This window comes from Cyprinodon tularosa, unplaced genomic scaffold (genome assembly GCF_016077235.1).
Source record: "Cyprinodon tularosa strain WSP-4 unplaced genomic scaffold, ASM1607723v1 ctg266, whole genome shotgun sequence".
Taxonomy (NCBI): domain Eukaryota; kingdom Metazoa; phylum Chordata; class Actinopteri; order Cyprinodontiformes; family Cyprinodontidae; genus Cyprinodon; species Cyprinodon tularosa.
Window position 1 is genome coordinate 605367 of NW_024038970.1, and position 20204 is coordinate 625570.

The following is a 20204-nucleotide window of genomic DNA, read 5'->3' on the forward strand; positions in this document are numbered from 1 at the left end:
GGCATTAATCAGCATGTTGATGAGAACATCTGCTTTTTCAGGCGGTAAATCCTGTCTGATTCTGATAACGTCTCTTTGTTGATTAAAGGCAGTTCTTGTTACCTCTTTTAAACTTTCTTATTCTCTGGACCAAGGATGTTAACAGTTGGATTTTTTTTTTTTTTCCTTATGGTTTAAGGCTCATAATTGAACTTACTTGTTTATTTATTTTCTGCATTCAGGTACAAGACCGCCACTAATTAAGAATTTGCCTAAACCCATTGAAAGCCTGATGACTCGCTGCTGGTCCAAAGACCCGTCTCAGCGGCCCTCCATGGAGGAGATAGTCAAGATTATGACTCACCTAATGAAGGTAAAACATCATCTCCCGTTGCTCGGCCATCTGCACCGTCATGAACCTGAGGCAGCCTTCCACCTGCTCAGCAGCTGCAGCGAACAGAAGCTGCTAATTTACCCCTGTGGGCTGTCTCATGGCACAGTCATTTAGAAAGGAACCTTTCTCCAGACCAGTGTGGAACGAGCATATGGAGAGGGTTCAATTTCTTCCTAAATTTCCTCAGTTAAACAAGAATTTAACTTTTTGAAGCGTTTCAGCTCAGTTGGAGGGATCCATTTCAGCCCAATCATCAGTCTAAGTTGAGTTGCTTCTTTTCCCCTTTACAGGGGAACAGAAGACCTCGCCTATTCAGAAAGGCCAACAATTCCCTTTAACAACCCCCTTTCAGAGACATAGACAGGTATGGGGCATTGCAGGTTAACAAAGAAGCCAAACGACCCCCATTCCAAAGGAGTGGACCCGTTCATCCGTTTCTATTTGCATGTTTTCTAAACAAAAACAAGGCTTTGTTGGGCTGCTGGATAAAACCTGGATCTCAACACCAGTTGATTGCATCGACTCATTGAATCTCCAGCAATCCCTCACACTAAGCATGCTTGTAGTGACAGTGGAGAGGTAAAACTCCCTTTTAACAGGAAGAAACCTCCAGCAGAACCAGACTTGGTGTGAGCGGCCATCCACAAATGAAAAGGTTTAAGTTGAGGGCAGCAGTAGTTAGATGAGGCTGTGATTCATCTGACCACAGACCAACTTTCAGATGTTTAGATTAGGAACCCAGTAGGGTCTCAGAGGAGCCCAGCTACAGTCACTATGGTTTGTTTTTATTGCTTCTTGCTCCGCCTATAATCCCCTCTTAGGATCAGTGGATGCTTTTCATGCACAGCTGGTGGTATGTGAGTATTTCATGGGTTAAAACAGAATTCAGATTGTTTATTCTCTCTGGTCTCCCTCAGTACTTCCCGGGATCAGATGAGCCTCTGCAGTATCCATACCAGTATTCAGACGAGGCACCCAGCAACTCTGACAGAGGTACAGGAAAACCTTTAATCTTTCTGCTAACGATTGCATCCTGGCTTCATGCTGATGTTTGCCTTCATCTCAGTGCCCTGTCACACCTTGATGATTTAGACCAGCGTATGCCTGATGTAAGAAAAGTCTAACAAAAACGCTGGCATATGTTGGATAAGTTATGGGTACGGTTTGTATAAGTAATGAGCACGCTAAAGGACGCTGAAAAATTTTGACATACGTCAACTACGTTTTATACATGGGCCATCAGTTCCAGGTCAGGTATCTGATGGTCGTCATCCGTTCAGTGTCAGTTCCTCATCAGTCGTGGCGTCTAGCTGATCCTAAACCTCTGAGTAACTTATCCAGAACTTCTCTCCAAGCATATCAAGGTATCTGACGTGTTCCAGACGAGCGCTGATCGTGTTTCTAACTTCCAGCTACTGTATAATGGCGTATTGGCAGCGTTTTGGTATAAAGGGGGTTCACAGGAGGAAACCGTCAGTTCTCCTCCAGACTTCATCCCCATCATAGGGTGAGCCAGAAGGGGAGGGTGATGGATCCTCCTTTTTTATTTTCATTTATTATTATTTTTTGGCGCCTGGTAAACAGCAGCTAGCAGGGTTCCCGTGGGTCCTTAAAAGTCTTAAAAGGCATTGAATTCTTCAAATTAAAGCTAAGGCCTTAATTGGTATTAAAATGTCTTAAATCAGTCTTTCTTAGGTCTTAATTTTTAAAACATCATAAATAGGATTATTTTCATTACGAATAATTTTTTTAATCTAAATAAAACATTAAAATTGAAAAAAAAACATTTATTTAAAAAAAATAATGGCTCGCCATTATTGGTTCCGTCCCGATAGCGGAACCAATAAAGCGTTGTTGCAGCCGAGACATTTGGGAGATGCGCCATTAACTTTTTGTCTGGAAAATATGAGCAAGTGTAAATGTGATGAAAATTGTCTCCAGCCAAGAGTTTCCTCCATGGCTAAAACCAGGGAACATACATGAGGCTCAGTGGATTTATGCAAGAAGTAATTCAAGCTCAGAACGATGGGAATTAAGGCAGTGGAGTCGCACATGCGAAGCACGAAACACAAAGCGTCAAAGCGTAGTTACAGAGAAACAGCCGGTATTTCTCAGTTTAGTTCCACCCTTGTCTCTGCAACTTATCACCAAATCAAACATACTAAGAAAATGATACAAAGAAAAATAGCTGCAAAAAGACTTAGCACTGGTTATGTTGTGGCTTTAAAACTGATTTGTTTTGTTCCCTGCTAGAACAAAGTTTGTGAATTCAGTTAAATAATTGTTAAAATATATTCGTCATTTGTGTGTTTTTAGCTTTCTTCCTGTATGGGAAGCTTTTCAAAATTTGAAACATTAGTGCAGTGGTTTATGTTAAAATAAACCTTTGGGTTAAGTTGTCGCAAGCAGGTTTTTCTTGTGTTTCTTGTGAATTTGGTCTTAAATTTTTATTTCAAGTGGCATTAAAAAGTCTTAAAAAGTCTTGAATTTAACTCTCCTTATGCTGTAGGAACCCTGAGCTAGGTTAATACCGCGATCAAAGACATCTTTTTATGGAGACTGGGCGCCTCCTGAGGGAAGCATCTTTAATTAATGCCTCATAAAGGCATTACGCTGCCGTGCGTTATGCAGAAGTCGTTGGACAGAAGTTCTGGACTCGTTATGAATACTTTATGTATACGCCCAAAATAGAAAAAATCCATGGAAAGTTCAGCGTATGCCAGTGTTTTAGGAGATTTTGGGACGTCAGGCAGACGCTGGATAAATCATCACTGTGTGACAGGAGCTTTACTGAGACATTCCAGGACTTTATAAACTATTTTACTCATTTTTTTATTAACACAGTTGTCATTTATCTTCACAGCATTTTACATTAAAACATGAGCTTTGCTCATCAGTGGGACTTATTTTCAGTGTGGAAACGGGCGAGTTGGTCTCATAGCTCTCCTCTGCCCCTCCAGCCAGTCAGTGCTTTTAATACGGTTCCAATTAATTTAGTAATCATTCTTGCTTGTTGGATCTTAGGCTCATACATGGACTACAGTGGCAGAAGCAACAGAAGTGATGGAAATATGTCGCACAGTGATTCTCAAGGAAGCAACGACACCATCAAGATCCCCCCTCAGTTTGCTCCTCATTTCAAACCAAAGGTAAGACCAGAAACACGTGGCCTGGTTCTGCTGCTCTAACAGAAACATGGCCTGGTTCTGCTGCTCTAACAGAAACATGGCCTGGTTCTGCTGCTCTAACAGGAAACATGGCCTGGTTCTGCTGCTCTAACAGAAACATGGCCTGGTTCTGCTGCTCTAACAGAAACATGGCCTGGTTCTGCTGCTCTAACAGAAACATGGCCTGGTTCTGCTGCTCTAACAGAAACATGGCCTGGTTCTGCTGCTCTAACAGAAACATGGCCTGGTTCTGCTGCTCTAACAGAAACATGGCCTGGTTCTGCTGCTCTAACAGGAAACGTAGTGTCTAAGTTTGTCATCTTTTTATATATATTTACTGTGGGAACAGAAAGTGATATTTCAGTGTTTTGTTTTTTATTAAATATGCAAACATTTCTAAATTTTTGCTTTTTTCTTGCAAGATTAGGTGCCGAGTATAAATTAATGAGGAGCAAAATGAACCTTATTTATTTTAGCAAATGGCTGCAATGAAACAGAGTGAAAAATTTTATACGTTTTGGTACCGGCTGAATGTTCTGGCCTCATTGTCTTAAATAGAAGATAGAAGAAGAACTACAATTTATTTTGGCCCAGATTCTTTTGAAGTTGTAGGGAAGTCGTATTTAAATCCAAATCATTCTTGCTTAAACATGTATATAAATGTATTCTTTATCAGACCATATTGCCCCAAAATTTAGAAAATTTCTATTTAAAGAAAAAATCCTGTCTTAAAATGTGTGTTTCTTTTATGTTTTTCTTATGCAGGCCATTTAAACCTTTAAAAACTGCAGTTTAGTCGTACAGTGTGAACTTTATCTGCGTGCAACGATTGAAAAAAATCCCACAGTGTTCGACTGACTTTAGCTTCTATATTATAAGGTCCCTTTTCAGAGCCAGACTAAAGATAAAATAATGATTAAAAATGGTTTAAAGTCACAGGCTCTAAGCAGACGCTGCTGTAGTGATCAGACTTTGATGCCGTGCTCACATCAGCCCATGTGTGCATCCCTAGTTCTGATCAAATCCTGTCTGTGTTTCACTCACAGGTTGAACCGTTGAGGCCTTGGCCTTTATCCAGAGGGGGGAGTGTTGAGAGCCTTCCAGCTAGGATTCAGTGCTTTCAAACCCCCGACAGCAAACGAATGAGCGCCGACCTGTCTGAGCTGGATCCCACAATGCAGTTTGCACCCACAGGTACAGCCACACAGAAACAGGAAGGAAAACATATACGTTTACAGTGTCTGCTTTGGAAGATGTTGTTTTAAAGATTTTCCCTCAGACCTTACAGGTCATGTTTTAGAGGCTCAGACCAGCTGCAGTTTGAAAGCTCATCGTCTGCTCTGTTGTTTTCTAGGCTTTGATGATGCTTTAACAAACCCTTTCTGTGGCTCTCTCCAGAATGTCCCGTATTGCAGCCTTCTGATGTTGTGCTCTATAACATGTCACAGTTTGGCTCCACTGCTCCTGGAATGGGCAGGGTGCATGTGTTTTGTTTTTTCCTGCAAGTGCCCTTTCTGCTCTGCATGTACATGACCCATGTCAGCAGTCATGCTGCGGGCCTGAAGCCTGTCTCAGTCTGCATGGTTGTTGTGTACGCTGCTGTATGTGTGTATGTGTGTTTTTGCAGCACGCACCCCGTATAAACGAGGCCATCGCAAAACCGCGTCATTCGGGACCATTTTGGATGTCCCCAAGATCGTCGTGACAGGTATCACTGGACCACCGGGCTTCCCGGTGATTGGGCGCAGCTTGCTTGGCCGAGCCTGTGGTTTGCTGTGAGCTGCTTCTCCTAGCTCTTTGGTGGTCTGGCTGATGGCAGGGTTGGTGCTGGGGGAAGCACACCTCAGACGTCTCATGCCTCCTCACTTTCTGGTTTCACGTCTAGATGAAACGAGCAGAAACACGAGCTAATGTTGAGCTTTCTCATCTGAAAACCTAAATCTCTGAGATCGGTTCTAGCTGGCTTTCACTTCTAATCATTAACTGGAACATCCAAGCACTGCCTGTGAGTGGATCTCTATAAATCAAGATGAGATGACTCCGTTAGCTCGTGGCTCTGCTCTGTTATCTTCCTGTCTGACTACAACAAATCATGAGCATAAGGAGTAAATCAGCTCACCAGGTTCTTTGGAACTTGTCCTTGACTTTCATGCATAAAGGACCAAGATAAAAGCATGGCTTTTTTTCCTCTCCCATTCTCTCTGCACATCCATTAACTTTCCAAAAGTCATCTTGATTAATTTCCCTCACTTTGAGGGTCAGAGCTATTATTATTAGCAGAGATATGAATATGAAGGAATGGGGACAGCTCTGGATGTCAGGAAAGGCTTCAGCTCATCGGAGAGGCTCTGGATTCCACCCGTAGAAGGCAAAGATGGTCAAACAGTTTGTCACTGTTTGAAAATTATTAACTTATGACACCAATGTTGGTGCTGCAAGGAGAGAAAGATATAGGAATCTGCATTTTGAGGAAAATTAAACAGTAAGATTGTTTCCTTATTTAGTGCAAACCAATAATAAACAAAGACGATGATATCCCAGATAAATTGGTTGTTGAACAAGTTGCTTTAACCTGTTTTCCCTAATAGAAACAGGGTTCGCCTCTTTAAGTACAGCCAACCTGCTCGTTAGGGGCAGCGACTAGATTTGATTTAAGCCTAATTGATGTTTGTTGTGATCTATGTTTAGAAAATTGATCTGATTTGATTTCTAACTGTGCTATCATTGGTTGCTAGAGGTGTCAGTGGAAGGGGCGTGGCTTCCCTCAAACAAAGCAGCAGCAAAACAGATTAAACTCCAACAACAATAACAGCCGTCAGTCATTGGTGTTTTATTTTTTAAGGAAAAGTCAGTTTTGCGAGGAATAATCAATGGTTCATTATTTATACCTAAAACTAATATGTTCTCTGTGACTTAATGAATTTAGCATTAATCAGTACAAAAATGAAAACAATCATTTTCATTGTGATCACTGAGTCTTGGAGCGGCCATTTTTGCCCAAATATAGTAGCCCCTCCCTCCTGCCATCTTCCAGCAGTGACGTCACGGTGCTGTAAGCCTAGCGCCATTCTCCCCGCTTTACAAGCTAAATCAATGGGAACTACTAGACACATCTGCAATCAACAACAATTATTGAAGATTTCCAGAGGACTTCACCATTGAAATTCACCAGAGCTATAGTGAAACTGACAATGCCCACGTGCATGGCAGCTGGATGCTGGAATACATCGGGTAAAAGTGAAAAAAAAGAGTTATTCCACCTTTCTGATTCCTGATCCTCCACGAACGGGTTGGTCGTTGGATCGCCAACTTGAAGAGGGAGGATTTGCCATCGAACTTCTGGCCAGAGAAAAAACCCGTAATATGTAGCCAACATTTGGAAGAAGAATGTTTTCAAGATGACTTGGATAATAGCGCGTTGTGACTAGGGATGGGGATCGAAACCCGGTTCCATTTTTTTCAAAACCCGAAAATCAATAACGTTTGGGCTTATCGATACCACTATCGAGTCTGGTCGTTTTTGTTTTTTTTCTCCCGGAGGTCCTTTAACATATTTGTGTGTCCCTCGAGTCGCGTCACAGCATTTAAATCTAATCAATCCAATCACTGCAGCATGTACACCAATGTTTTGGAATGAAATTGTAAGCAAACAGATATTAAAAGTAAAACAAGTGAAGTCGGGCACTTAACTTTGCTCGCGATTCGAGAATGGCTGAACGGAAAAGACTCCTCCTCCTCCTGCTGCTGCCCCGCCGCACCACAGTCGGGCCCGTCTTAATCATCCACTCAGAGTACCACTGGTAAGCCCGCACACAGATTTTGTAGCTTGTCCGGTCAGTTAAAAATAGTAATTGTGAGATCCGTGTTGTAATCGGAAGCATACAAGCTAGTTAGCTTGAAAAGTAAATAAAGTTTCAGACGTGCTGCGTGATGATGTGTTCAGATTGGCTCAGTAAAACGACAATTAGGTTATTATGATGCGTTCAAATGTAACGTAAAGAAAACGGGAAATTTAGTTATTGGCGAGAAACATGAGTAATACAGTTGTATATTGCTCTAACTATTTTAGAATTTATAATTAAACTACTGATGCCAACATTTATTAAAAATTACATTTAATTTAAATTACAATTATTTATTTGTTAAATATTTTCCTAATCACTAAAAACATGATGAAAAGTGACAGTAGACAATACATTAACCAACAATTGTGAAAATATATTCTAGTTAGTTTTATGTCATTTCGAAGTGGCCTATTACAGAAAAGTATCGATAGTGGTATCGATAAAGACTCGGATCGATAAGGAGTATCGATAAAGGTATCGATATCAATAAATATTAACGATCCCCATCCCTAGTTGTGACAAACACCAGATACAGCACTGGGACTTGATCAACAGCCGATACAGCACCGTGACGTCACAAACCAGTAGATGGCAGTAGTGTTCTTTGTCAAACATGGATGCCTCCAGTAAAGCACATTCAAATGAAAATGACTCTTAGTTACAAAACTCTTAGCATTTATTGAATAGCATGAAATAATTTCATATTTAAAGAACTTTCAGAAGTTTGAGTTCTGAATATGAGCGAATTTTCCTTCCAATGATTTATTCAGGAAGAAAGAAGCAACCGGTACCTTGTGTTCTTAAATTTTCAGAGTTTTCTGACTGCTGCAGTTCAACACATCAGATGATGAACTCTGCTACGTCGTCGTTAATAAACATTAAGGCGTTTGTTCTCTTTACGGATCGGAGCAGCTGTCCAGCTTCAACTGGATCAGTCATTATGGACTGAAGGCCTCAGATTAATGAAGCACCAGTGAGAAAACTAGGGCTGATATCCAGCATGAATGTTACTGCTGTGATCCATAATACTTTCCTTTGCTTCCATTGCTTCTCTGCTTTAGTTAAAACCTCACTCTCATGTGCTGCATCACCCAACGTCAAAACTCACACAAACAGCAACAAGATGGCTCTAAGCATTGGTTTTGATACAGATATAAATAAGACTAACTCTTTTTCTGCCTTGAAAATATTTCATAGACAAATACCCAGCATTCAGTCTTTAAGCAGTTATTGGGAAGTGATTTGCAAAGTAAACCTGACTTGAAACTAGAATCATATGAAAAATTCATCTAAAATTTTAAGTTATTTCATTTAGAGATAAATCACAAAAGAAGATCAGCGTGAACTGCTGTTGGCAGTTTTGATCAGTTTGTAGATTTAAGGTTCAGCTGCGCCACATTGACATCCAGACCTGTTATTTAGCCCACAGCGTCACCTATTAATAAGTCAATATTCCAAACTCTGCTAAGTGTAAAGAAAGTCACAGTTCTGCAAAGTCAAGGATGAAGTGCTTTGTGTTGTTTGCTGTGCTGTTGTCTTATAGCAGGGTTGTCTGTAGCCAGAGTTAGATCAACTCCCCTTAGCAGGATTAGAGCTTGGTATAGAAATGTCATCTTTATGCTGATTTATCTTTAAATGTGGGGCTACTGTGTTTGGGGTCTGCCTAATGAAAACCAATAGATGGCTTCTAATCATGTGATGTCGGCCAAAGGAAACCTGAAGTAATATATATTATATGTTGATCTGACATCTTAGTCCTCTGTGAAGACTTTAAAAAACTACAAGCTGGCTGAAATCAGAGACATTGAACGCGTAAAATTTTATAGAAATAAGTCACTTCAGATGTCTGCAACAAACTTAATGTCAGGTCTAAGCACCTAAAACATCATATATACATACAGGGAAAGAAAGAAGGCACAGAGACAATTAATTTAGTTACTCGCGAGGAGAGTAGGAAGAGACTGCAGAGTTTACAATCTCCACCCCGCTCTGCAGGCTTCAGCTTTCTCCTTGTTATTTATTGAAGAAAAGGGGATGTCCCTAATTACACCAGCTGAGGTTTAACTAAAGGGAAGGGAAACAAAAGGATCTTACTTTAAACCTCAGCACATATGTTCAAACAAAGCATGTGGTTGTTTTACAATTGAACACATGTTTAGAAGAAACATGTGATAGAGGATGTTCCGGCCTCTTTCGCAACCCGTCCGTTGCATGACCTTTATCTGGAACGATCTTAAGCAAGAGTTAATAAAAGATGAATCACACATTATACATCATAATAGTTCATTAGAACACAACCCATGAAACACAAACGGAGTATAAATAAAATATTTCTAACACCTAAGGAGTCATGCACAAAAAAAGCACTTAAATGTAATGATATAAATCTATGTAGTAAGATAACTGTCAAAAAAACTTATGCGTACTTGTTTGAATTTTTACATTCAAGTCATTAATATATTCCATAATTTCAGATTCAGATTGGTAACTTTTCCACTTAAACATACATTAGATGTTTCATCTGTGAGAAAACAAGTTCAGAAGTAATGAATACAAGTTACTAAGGTATAAACATTGCAGCGTTTCTACTAAAAATCACACATTTTTCAAGTTAGAATCAAAACTGTACAAGTTTGCATCTACATCCCCTGATAAAGCTGTTACACTCCACACCAGTGGGTGGCAGTAATGACCGTGAAAGTTGTCTGTATACTGCCTTTAAATGAGAACCATCAATCAAACATTATACTGTCCACATGATGAAAAACATCTAATGTAACATTTAACAATCCATGGTTCTGTTTTCATCTTCTTGTTTAATGGCGGTTGGTGAAAAAGCTTCAACTGGTTTACTGCCACCAGCTGGTAAGGAGTGTAACAGCTTCACCATGAGTTACCTGTTGGAGAAAAGGATCCAAACAGCATGAAAAAGACTAAGGAAGATGTCAGGAATACAATGTTTGTGGAAATAATCCACAACTAAAACCCAGGGATAGTGGTTCACCTACATCAGGGGTCGGCAACCCAAACTGCTCAAAGAGCCATATTTGACCAAAGAACAGATCTGTCTGGAGCCGCAAAAAAGTAAAAGTCTTCTATAAGCCTCGTAAGGCAACATGGGCTCTAAGTGTTTTAGACCACTATAAAAAAAAGGACTATGTGGGCTTAAATATATAATAATTATTCATGATTAAATATTAATCCTGGAGCAGCTGTCACAGCATGAGGTGAGGGAGGAGCAGTGAACGCTCTCACCGCAAGGAATTCACCACGCCGTTAGTTTTGTTGCATTGATGAAATTATAGAAACAGGATAAAGGAATCTTTCTATGTTGGACGTGTTTCTGTTGGGAGGAGTTGATTGAGTCATGAGGAACCAAGCAGGAACTGACATCCATCAGAGCAGAGCTCTCTAACCCTGAAATCCCACATCCTCCATCACCAGCGTTCCTTGGTGTGATTTTTAATTTAGGGATTTGGGGGGAAAATAGCAGAAAGTTCCCATCCCTGCATCAGAGTGCTATCTGTTTTGATCTATAAATGCCAGAAGTTCTGCAATAATTAGCATGGCATATTTAGCATGCCTTCCATGGAAATGCCTTACCTAATGACTCTTTTTATTATTTCTCATTCCAAAGCAAACATGTTAAACTTCTGAAAAAGCTCAAGGCGGGCGCTAAAGAGCCCCGGGTTGCTGACCTCTGACTTACAGAGACAGGATGGTGAAAGGTTAGGAGAGAAATAAAGGAGGTACCTCTGGATGAGCATCTTCAGCAAGACTCCACATCCTCTGGTGATGAACTGGATCCAACCAGGAAAGGTTTTATGTTCTAAAACGTGATAGAAATACAGCCAAAAGTAACTGAAGTTGCACCTAAAGGTTGATCCCTAAAGGACTTGAGGGGAAGGAAAATGAACCTCACACAATAAAGATTAGAAACCGTTGAAAATCATCCATCATTAATTAGAAACATCCAGCTGTGGTCCTAAGCCTCTACCTTCATGGTCTGTTAGGATATAAACCAGTATGAGCCTCATGAGGAGCCGTAGCTGTGATTCTTCTCCCAGTGCAGCATCCTAACCCTCACCAGGCTCTCATTCTGTCCCTCCTTGTCTACAGGCGCCTGCGATCCTCAGAGGCGGCGGTCTGTCCAGGATCTATCAGACGTCGGCACAGAGTCCGGTCAGGTAAGGCAGCCTACACAACAATCCACTAGCTCCTAACATCTCATTTATGTGCAGATCCATTTAGTCGTACATTAGGAGAACATGGAGATTTCAATGGCAGTCCATGTGTCTTAACTCTCTTTAAACTCCAAAGTCTGAAACCAAGGAGAAGCACAGCTGGGTCATTGGTTTGGATGCTGCTGGATCAATGACTGGCCTCCAGGTGCTTAAAGAAGAAGTCCGGTCATTAAAGATAATCAATGGATCATTATTTATACCTCAAACTAATATGTTTGCAGTGATTTAATACATTTAGTGTTAATCAGTAAAAAGAAAAAAAGAAAAAATCAAAAATAATAATTTTCATCGCGATCACTGAATCTGGGAGCGGCCATATTTGCCCAAATATAGTAGCCCCTCCCTCCTGCCATCTTCCAGCAGTGACGTCACGGTGCGGTAAGCCTAGCGCCATTCTCCCCGCTTTACAATCTAAATCAATGGGAACTACTAGACACATCTGCAATCAACAACAATTATTGAAGATTTCCAGAGGACTTCACCATTGAAATTCACCAGAGCTATAGTGAAACTGACAATGCCCACGTGCATGGCAGCTGGATGCTGGAATACATCGGGTAAAAGTGAAAAAAAGAGTTATTCCACCTTTCTGATTCCTGATCCTCCACGGACGGGTTGGTCGTTGGATCGCCAACTTGAAGAGGGAGGATTTGCCATCGAACTTCTGGCCAGAGAAAAAAAACCCGTAATACAGGTGCTGGTCATAAAATTAGAATATCATGAAAAAGTAGATTGATTTCAGTAATTCCATTTAAAAAGTGAAACTTGTATATTATATTCATACATTACATACAAACTCATATATTTCAGATGTTTATTTTGTTTAATTTTGATGATTACAAATGACAACAAATGAAAATCTCAAATTCATCATATCAGAAAATTAGAATATTGTGAAAAGGTTCAAAATTGATGGCCCCTGGTGCCACACTCTAATCAGCTAATTAACTCAAACCACCTGCAAAAGCCTTTAAATGGTCTTTCAGTCTAGTTCTATAGGCTACACAATCATGGGGAAGACTGCTGACTTGACAGTTGTCCAAAAGACGACCATCGACACCTTGCACAAGGAGGGCAAGACACAAAAGGTCATCGCTAAAGAGGCTGGCTGTTCACAGAGCTCAGTGTCCAAGCACATTAATAGAGAGGCGAAGGGAAGGAAAAGATGTGGTCGAAAAAAGTGTACAAGCAAGAGAGATAACCGCACCCTGGAGAGGATTGTGAAACAAAACCCATTCAAAAATGTGGGGGAGATTCACAAAGAGTGGACTGCAGCTGGAGTGAGTGCTTCAAGAACCACCACACACAGACGTATGAAAGACATGGGTTTCTGCTGTCGCATTCCTTGTGTCAAGCCACTCTTGAACCACAGACAGCGTCAGAAGCGTCTTGCCTGGGCTAAAGAGAAACAGGACTGGACTGCTGGTGAGTGGTCCAAAGTCATGTTCTCTGATGAAAGTAAATTTTGCATTTCCTTTGGAAATCAAGGTCCCAGAGTCTGGAGGAAAAGAAGAGAGGCACTTCATCCACGTTGCTTGAAGTCCAGTGTAAAGTTTCCACAGTCAGTGATGGTTTGGGGTGCCATGTCATCTGCTGGTGTTGGTCCATTGTGTTTTCTGAGGTCCAGGGTCAACGCAGCCACATACCAGGAAGTTTTAGAGCACTTCATGCTTCCTGCAGCTGACCAACTTTTTGGAGATGCAGATTTCATTTTCCAACAGGACTTGGCACCTGCACACAGTGCCAAAGCTACCAGTACCTGGTTGAAGGACCATGGTATCCCTGTTCTTAATTGGCCAGCAAACTCTCCTGACCTTAACCCCATAGAAAATCTATGGGGTATTGTGAAGAAGAAGATGCAATACACCAGACCCAACAATTCAGAAGAGCTAAAAGCCACTATTAGAGCAACCTGGGCTATCATAACACCTGAGCAGTGCCACAGACTGATCGACTCCATGCCACGCCGCATTGCTGCAGTAATACAGGCCAAAGGAGGCCCAACTAAATACTGAGTGCTGTACATGCTCATACTTTTCATGTTCATACTTTTCATGTTCATACTTTTCAGTTGGCCAACATTTCTATAAATCCTTTGTTTTTATTGGTCTTCAGTAATATTCTAATTTTCTGATATGATGAATTTGAGATTTTCATTTGTTGTCATTTGTAATCATCAAAATTAAACAAAATAAACATCTGAAATATATGAGTTTGTATGTAATGTATGAATATAATATACAAGTTTCACTTTTTAAATGGAATTACTGAAATCAATCTACTTTTTCATGATATTCTAATTTTATGACCAGCACCTGTATGTAGCCAACATTTGGAAGAAGAATGTTTTCAAGATGACTTGGATAATAGCGCGTTGTGACAACCACCAGATACAGCACTGGGACTTGATCAACAGCCGATACCGCACCGTGACATCACACACCAGTAGGTGGCAGTAGTGTTCTTTGACAAACATGGATGCCTCCAGTAAAGCACATTCAGATGAAAATGGCTCTGAATTAAAAACACTGATCAGTTATTGAACAGTATGGAATCATTTCATATTTAAAGAACTTTCAGAAGTTTGAATTGTGAATATGAGAGACTTTTCCTTTAAAAGCATTGGCGCTCCAGCTGCCGGTTGTTCTATTGAGAGCCCACAGAGCCTCCTGGATAGACAATGAAACGCTTCCAGTAGAACTGATCCTCAGAGTCCAGCCCCCTTTGATCGAAGCCTGTTTCCTGGTCGCCATGACACCACATGACTGACAGATTAAACAGTTTATTTACTTCTGAAGACTGAGCCGCATCCTGATGTTCAGATCAGGTCCGATCAGCTCTCAGATCGAATGGAAATGTTGTTCATTGCTGTAGAGTTTAGATCTGTTTGCTCTTTTTGAATAATTAGTGGTTTATTCATGTTAGCAGACACCTTTTTTTACTATCGGTGACCTTTTAAGTCATGCAGGACATTTTGTGGCTTGGATCCATTTTCCCCTGTTATAAAAACGTTTTATTTTATTTAAAAGTGATTATTTGTCTGTGTGAAACGGTTTAATCATCCTCCTCTGCTGCTCTCCCTGTAAATCAGATTTAGACGTTTAAATGACACAATTCGACATTTACTAGATGGGAATTCAGTGGTAAATAAACGGTTTTGAATGCTGCATGTTTGGGATGTCTATGATGAGTTACTGCTTGCCGTCCAGTAGCAGGGAAGGGCTGCCATGGCAACCAAATGTGTTTCCTCTTTCAGGGGAGCAGGAACAGCAGCCGCTCCTCCAGTCCGAGCCTCAGGCAGCCTGACAAACCCAACAGAGGGTACGTCCCCCCCGAGGACCCTTCAGGTAAACCCCACTGCATGGTCTAAAACCTTGAATGTCTGCATCCCCCCACCCATTAATTAGTGATGAAGTTAATAGGTTCACAATTCTGCCAGAATGTTGGCGAAAGTTTACTGCCTTCCATACATGGCCTGAGACGACCTTTCCAACTTCCTTCTTTTAAAAAAGGGGAAAGTCTGGTTCTGCTGGAGGTTTCTTCCTGTTCAAAGGGAGTTTTTCCTCTCCACTGTCGCTACAAGCATGCTAAGTGTGAGGGATTGCTGAAGAGTCAATGAGTCGATGCAATCAGCTGGTTTTCCTTAGATAGAAAACTTTGAATCAGCCTGACTGGATGATCTGGTTGAATTGAATTCTCTGCCACTGCCTGCAGCTCCTCCAGAGTAACCTGGGGCTGATATACTGTGATGCTAATAAAGCTCTGAGTCATGGAGCTGATTTTAAAGCTGTTCTGGTTTTCTCATGGGCTGACGTCTGAAAGCAGATGATGTCATGGAGGAGTCTCCTTGGAGATGGGCTGAACTGATATGCAAATAATACTGCTTAACCATTTAATACATCTGGTATAATTGAGCTTCTACTTCAAATTTCTACGCTGCTCTATTGGTTGGCAACCCAAAATGACCAAAGAGCCAAATTGGACTGAAAGAGAAACAAAAAACAGATCTGTCTGGAGACGCAAAAGTTATAAGTCTCATATAAGCCATATGTGTTTAGTAGCCAACTATCAAAATGACTAATTAGGCTTTAATCCATAATAAACATTCATGATTAAATGTTTATTTTCCAGAAGTGCATCCTAGAGAAAATGACCCCAAGTGACTAATCTGCTGTACAATATTTGGTGCTTTAAGTTTAAGTTTCTATTGCACTATGAATGTATTATGTTTTCTTGCATCGATGGAATTATAGAAATACAATAAAGGAATCAGATTGTTGGTGTTATTTCTATTTGGTGGAAAAAAATGAAATGTGCATAATAGGAATAATAGTAATTTCAAACCTGCACCTGGAAATAAAAGGCTGTCCTCTTCAAACCACAGTAACAATACACTCCCCCCACCCCCCATTACAGGGGCAACAGGGCAATAAAACGCAGTTTGCAACAGCAGCTTTTTGATGAGGGGAGGATGCTATGAATATTACAATAAGCTGATATAATTTAATTAGTTCAGTTTATTTCTATAGCACAAATTCACAACACATGTCATCTCAAGGCACTTTCCAGTTCACCAGATCATCATTCAGATTGATTCAAAGTTTTCTATCTAAGGAAAACCAGTTGATTGCATCGACTCATTGACTCTTCAGCAATCCCTCACACTAAGCATGCTTGTAGCGACAGTGGAGAGGAAAAACTCCCTTTTAACAGGAAGAAACCTCCAGCAGAACCAGGCTCAGTGTGAGCGGCCATCTGCTGAGGCCGACTGGGGTTCAAGGAGACAGAAGCAGACATAGAAAAAGAAGCATAGATACAAAAGGCAACTGTAAAAGGCGGCCACGTCCAGGAAACACACAGCCAGGCAGACGAGCTCCAGGCCAACTCTCATGTCAAGAGTCTCAGCTAGTCACAGTCAGAGAAACAGGACTACACTGAAAAACAGACTGATCTCCACCATCTATAAACAAAGGTGTTGATGGCAGCAGCACAGCTGATATTTCTCTCCAGGATGGAGTCACAGCCAAACAGGAACAGACCAGATGAAGCTACTATGAGAAAAAGCAGAGAGAGCAGAACGTTAGAGATTGAACTAACAGATTCTGCAGAGTGGGAGAATAGAGATAGAATGAAGCAGAATTATGAAAAAGGGGTCCCTTTGTCCTCCAGCAGTCTAAGCATATAGCAGCATAACTACAGAGATAGCTCAGGATAACCTGAGCCACTCTAACTAGAAGCTTTATCAAAAAGGAAAGTTTTAAAGGGCTGAAACATGTCGCAGGCTATAATGCAAATAAAAATATTAATATTTATTGTTTAAATTTATTTATTATACACATTCTTACAGCATTGGAAAACGTAAAGGATGTTTTCTATATTAAAACTATATTATAACTATAATAAAACAAACAAAAATCCCTCTTTTTCCTTTTTGTTTGCTTTGATAAAGCTTCATGGAGCTGCAGGGGGGCGCTAAAGAGAAACCACAGGTTGCAGACCCCCGATCTAATCACTTCAGTTCTTAGATATACATTGAAATATGTTGTTTGAAGACATTTGCTGCAGATTTCCTGATGGTCTGAGATGAAGGGGCTGAAGGAATTTCTTTGCCGAGGATCTCAACAGTTGTCCTCTGTGTTGACAGAACCTAACGGCTCAGACAACTCCATCCCCATGGCCTATCTGACCTTGGATCACCAGCTGCAGGTACAGCTGCACTGCTTCATTGGTCTGTAGGAGATTCATTGCAGCCACCCGTAGTGAAGACGCTGTCTCCCTTTCAGCCCCTGGCTCCCTGTCCCAACTCCAAAGAATCCATGGCTGTGTTTGAGCAGCACTGCAAGATGGCCCAGGAATACCTGAAGGTCCAAACGGAGATCGCCCTGCTGATCCAGAGGAAGTACGTGAAGCAGCTGAAATATATTTATTTATCTGAGTTCTTGATCATTTTATTTTTTTATATTGTTTTCAATGTTTTGATTCGCATCGAGGTCAGGGAACATTCAAATTTGGGATTTTCCTTTTCAGTTGTCTTGGTTTATCTCACATTTGCTGCATTGGGATTAGTCTTCATGCAGCTGAGCAGAAATAAACAAACAGGACCTTTGTTTTTCTTAAAGGAATAGTCCGGTCAGCAAGGAATAAAAAAACAAATACGTTCACTGTGATTTAATGAATTTAGTGTTAATCAGTAAAAAAAAATGAAAATAATTTTGGCTGCGATCACTGAGTCTGGGTGCGGCCATTTTTGCCCAAACATAGTAACCCCTCCCTCCTGCCATCTTCCAGCAGTGACATCACGGTGCGGTAAGCCTAGCGCCATTCTCCCCGCTTTACAAGCTAAATCAATGGGAACTACTAGACACATCTGCAATCAACAACAATTATTGAAGATTTCCAGAGGACTTCACCATTGAAATTCACCAGAGCTATAGTGAAACTGACAATGCCCACGTGCATGGCAGCTGGATGCTGGAATACATCGGGTAAAAGTGAAAAAAAGAGTTATTCCACCTTTCTGATTCCTGATCCTCCACGGACGGGTTGGTCGTTGGATCGCCAACTTGAAGAGGGAGGATTTGCCATCGAACTTCTGGCCAGAGAAAAAACCCGTAATATGTAGCCAACATTTGGAAGAAGAATGTTTTCAAGATGACTTGGATAATAGCGCGTTGTGACAAACACCAGATACAGCACTGGGACTTGATCAACAGCCGATACCGCACCGTGTAGGTGCAGACCAGTAGGTGGCAGTAGTGTTCTTTGACAAACATGGATGCCTCCAGTAAAGCACATTCACATGAAAATTACTCTGAATTAAAAACACTGATCATTTATTGAACAGGATGGAATAATTTCATATTTAAAGTACTTTCAGAAGTTTGAATTCTGAATATGAGCGGACTTCTCCTTTAAAGTGGCTCTGATTTAGATGTTAAATCTATAGATTATAAAGCAAAGCTGACCCAGGTTTATCAGAAAGGTGAAATGGCTTCTTGCCAACCTTCCTGCTGTTTAATGTGACGGCAGCAGAGCGTGAGCCTGTGAAGGAGCTGCATGTTTCTGTGTGTTTGCAGGAAGGAGCTCATCGCTGAACTGGACCAGGACGAGAAGGACCAGCAGAACACGTCCCGTCTGGTTCAGGAGCACAAAAAACTGCTGGAGGAGAACAAGAGTCTGTCCACGTACTACCAGAAATGCAAAAAACAGCTGGAGCTGATCCGGGTGCAGCAGCAGAAGAGACAGGGCACATCGTAAGGACCCCCCCGACCCCACCTTCCTCCTCTAGCTGCCCCCCCGCCCCTCCATCCTCCTCCTCTGCAGCACGTCGCCTCCTGTTCCTCAGCACACAACCAACCGTCTGCCATCCAGCATGTCCTGCATGTTGCATCATAGACTCAGTGAGAAGATGTCTGACCTCTGTACATACATTTGACCCCCCCCTCCCACAACATCTTCTGACTACAGGCCGTAGCGCCCCCCCTCTCTGTCCCCTTCGGTTGAGCCCAGAACCAGCTGCGTACCTCAGGACAGACTCGGCTGAGTAGAAGATCCCGGCTGCTGTGGGTTTATTTCCTCGTCTGCTCTCAGGACCTCTAGGCTGCCTTGTGAGTGTTTGGAGGTCCCAGCAGCTGCCAGACACGTCGTCCTCCTCAGAATGTGAAAACAAGGACAGAGAAGTAGAGAATGATCCGAAGCTCTGAGGATGTTTGGAGCGTGCCCTGCTGTGTGCACGGCGCTCTCTGTTATGCAAAGCTCGTCCTTCTACCAGGTTCTGCAGGTTCTATTGACAGAAAGCTGTGGATTCCCTCATCGTTTGACCTTGCTGTTGTTTGGTGTGTAATGTTTTCCTACTTCCCGTCCAGCAGCTCATTGGGCGCATCGGGCGCCGTGCTGTTCTCCCATCGGAGCGGATCAGAACTGCCCTCGGCTTCGTCTGAGTTTGGTTTGGTTCACATGTTGCCTTAGAGGTCGCCTGCATTTAGCTGCTTGTTTTACGGGACGACCGATACGGAGAAAGAAGCAGAGGCGTTTTTAAATGGAAAGGATGCGGCTTAGAAATGTTTTCTGGTGAGAAATGAGCAGAAAACGTCTGTAAACCGATGGTGTTAATGTTTCCCAGGAACAGCCGTCCTGTTCTGCCTCACACACGTTTGCACAGCCACCGATTTTAGTCTGGTTTGATTTCTGTTTTTAGTCCTTTTTTAAAAGTGACGGACTTGAGGAGTCTTACTTTTAAAGTCCCCCCCACCACCCTCTCTTATGAGTTGGATGTAAAATAGAGGTGTTTCCTACTTCATGTGAAAGGGAGGGGAAGAAGGCATTCTGAAATAAACTGAATGGTGAAAGGATGTATCACTGGTTTCTACTTTCTAAACTAATCATTTAAACCAGGGGGAACCAATTAAAGAAAATAAACAACCAGTAAAGGTTTTAATTATATCTTACTTTAGACAGAATTTAACACTGAAATAAAATGAGGTTTTTATGCATCCATGTTATACACTGAATTATTAAAAGAAAAAATAGATTTTTTTTTTCCATTTTAAAAACTAAAGTGTTTTTTAAGTAGAGA

The 20204-nt window shown here is 41.4% G+C and overlaps 1 protein-coding gene across 2 annotated transcripts in view; it reads left to right on the forward strand.

Moving 5' to 3' along the window:
- map3k7 (mitogen-activated protein kinase kinase kinase 7) overlaps positions 1-19984 on the forward strand; it is a 38828-nt gene extending 18844 nt beyond the window's left edge. The window contains exons 9-18 of one of the 2 annotated variants that reach the window (XM_038289212.1): positions 222-352; positions 1291-1366; positions 3398-3522; positions 4587-4734; positions 5168-5248; positions 11505-11572; positions 14886-14976; positions 17274-17335; positions 17413-17528; positions 18706-19984. In XM_038289212.1, coding sequence (XP_038145140.1) covers positions 222-352; positions 1291-1366; positions 3398-3522; positions 4587-4734; positions 5168-5248; positions 11505-11572; positions 14886-14976; positions 17274-17335; positions 17413-17528; positions 18706-18886 — 1079 coding nt within the window. In that variant the 3' untranslated portion in view covers positions 18887-19984. The remainder of the gene's footprint in view (positions 1-221; positions 353-1290; positions 1367-3397; positions 3523-4586; positions 4735-5167; positions 5249-11504; positions 11573-14885; positions 14977-17273; positions 17336-17412; positions 17529-18705) is intronic. The other variant, XM_038289213.1, reaches the window with a different exon arrangement.
- Positions 19985-20204: the final 220 nt, after the last annotated feature.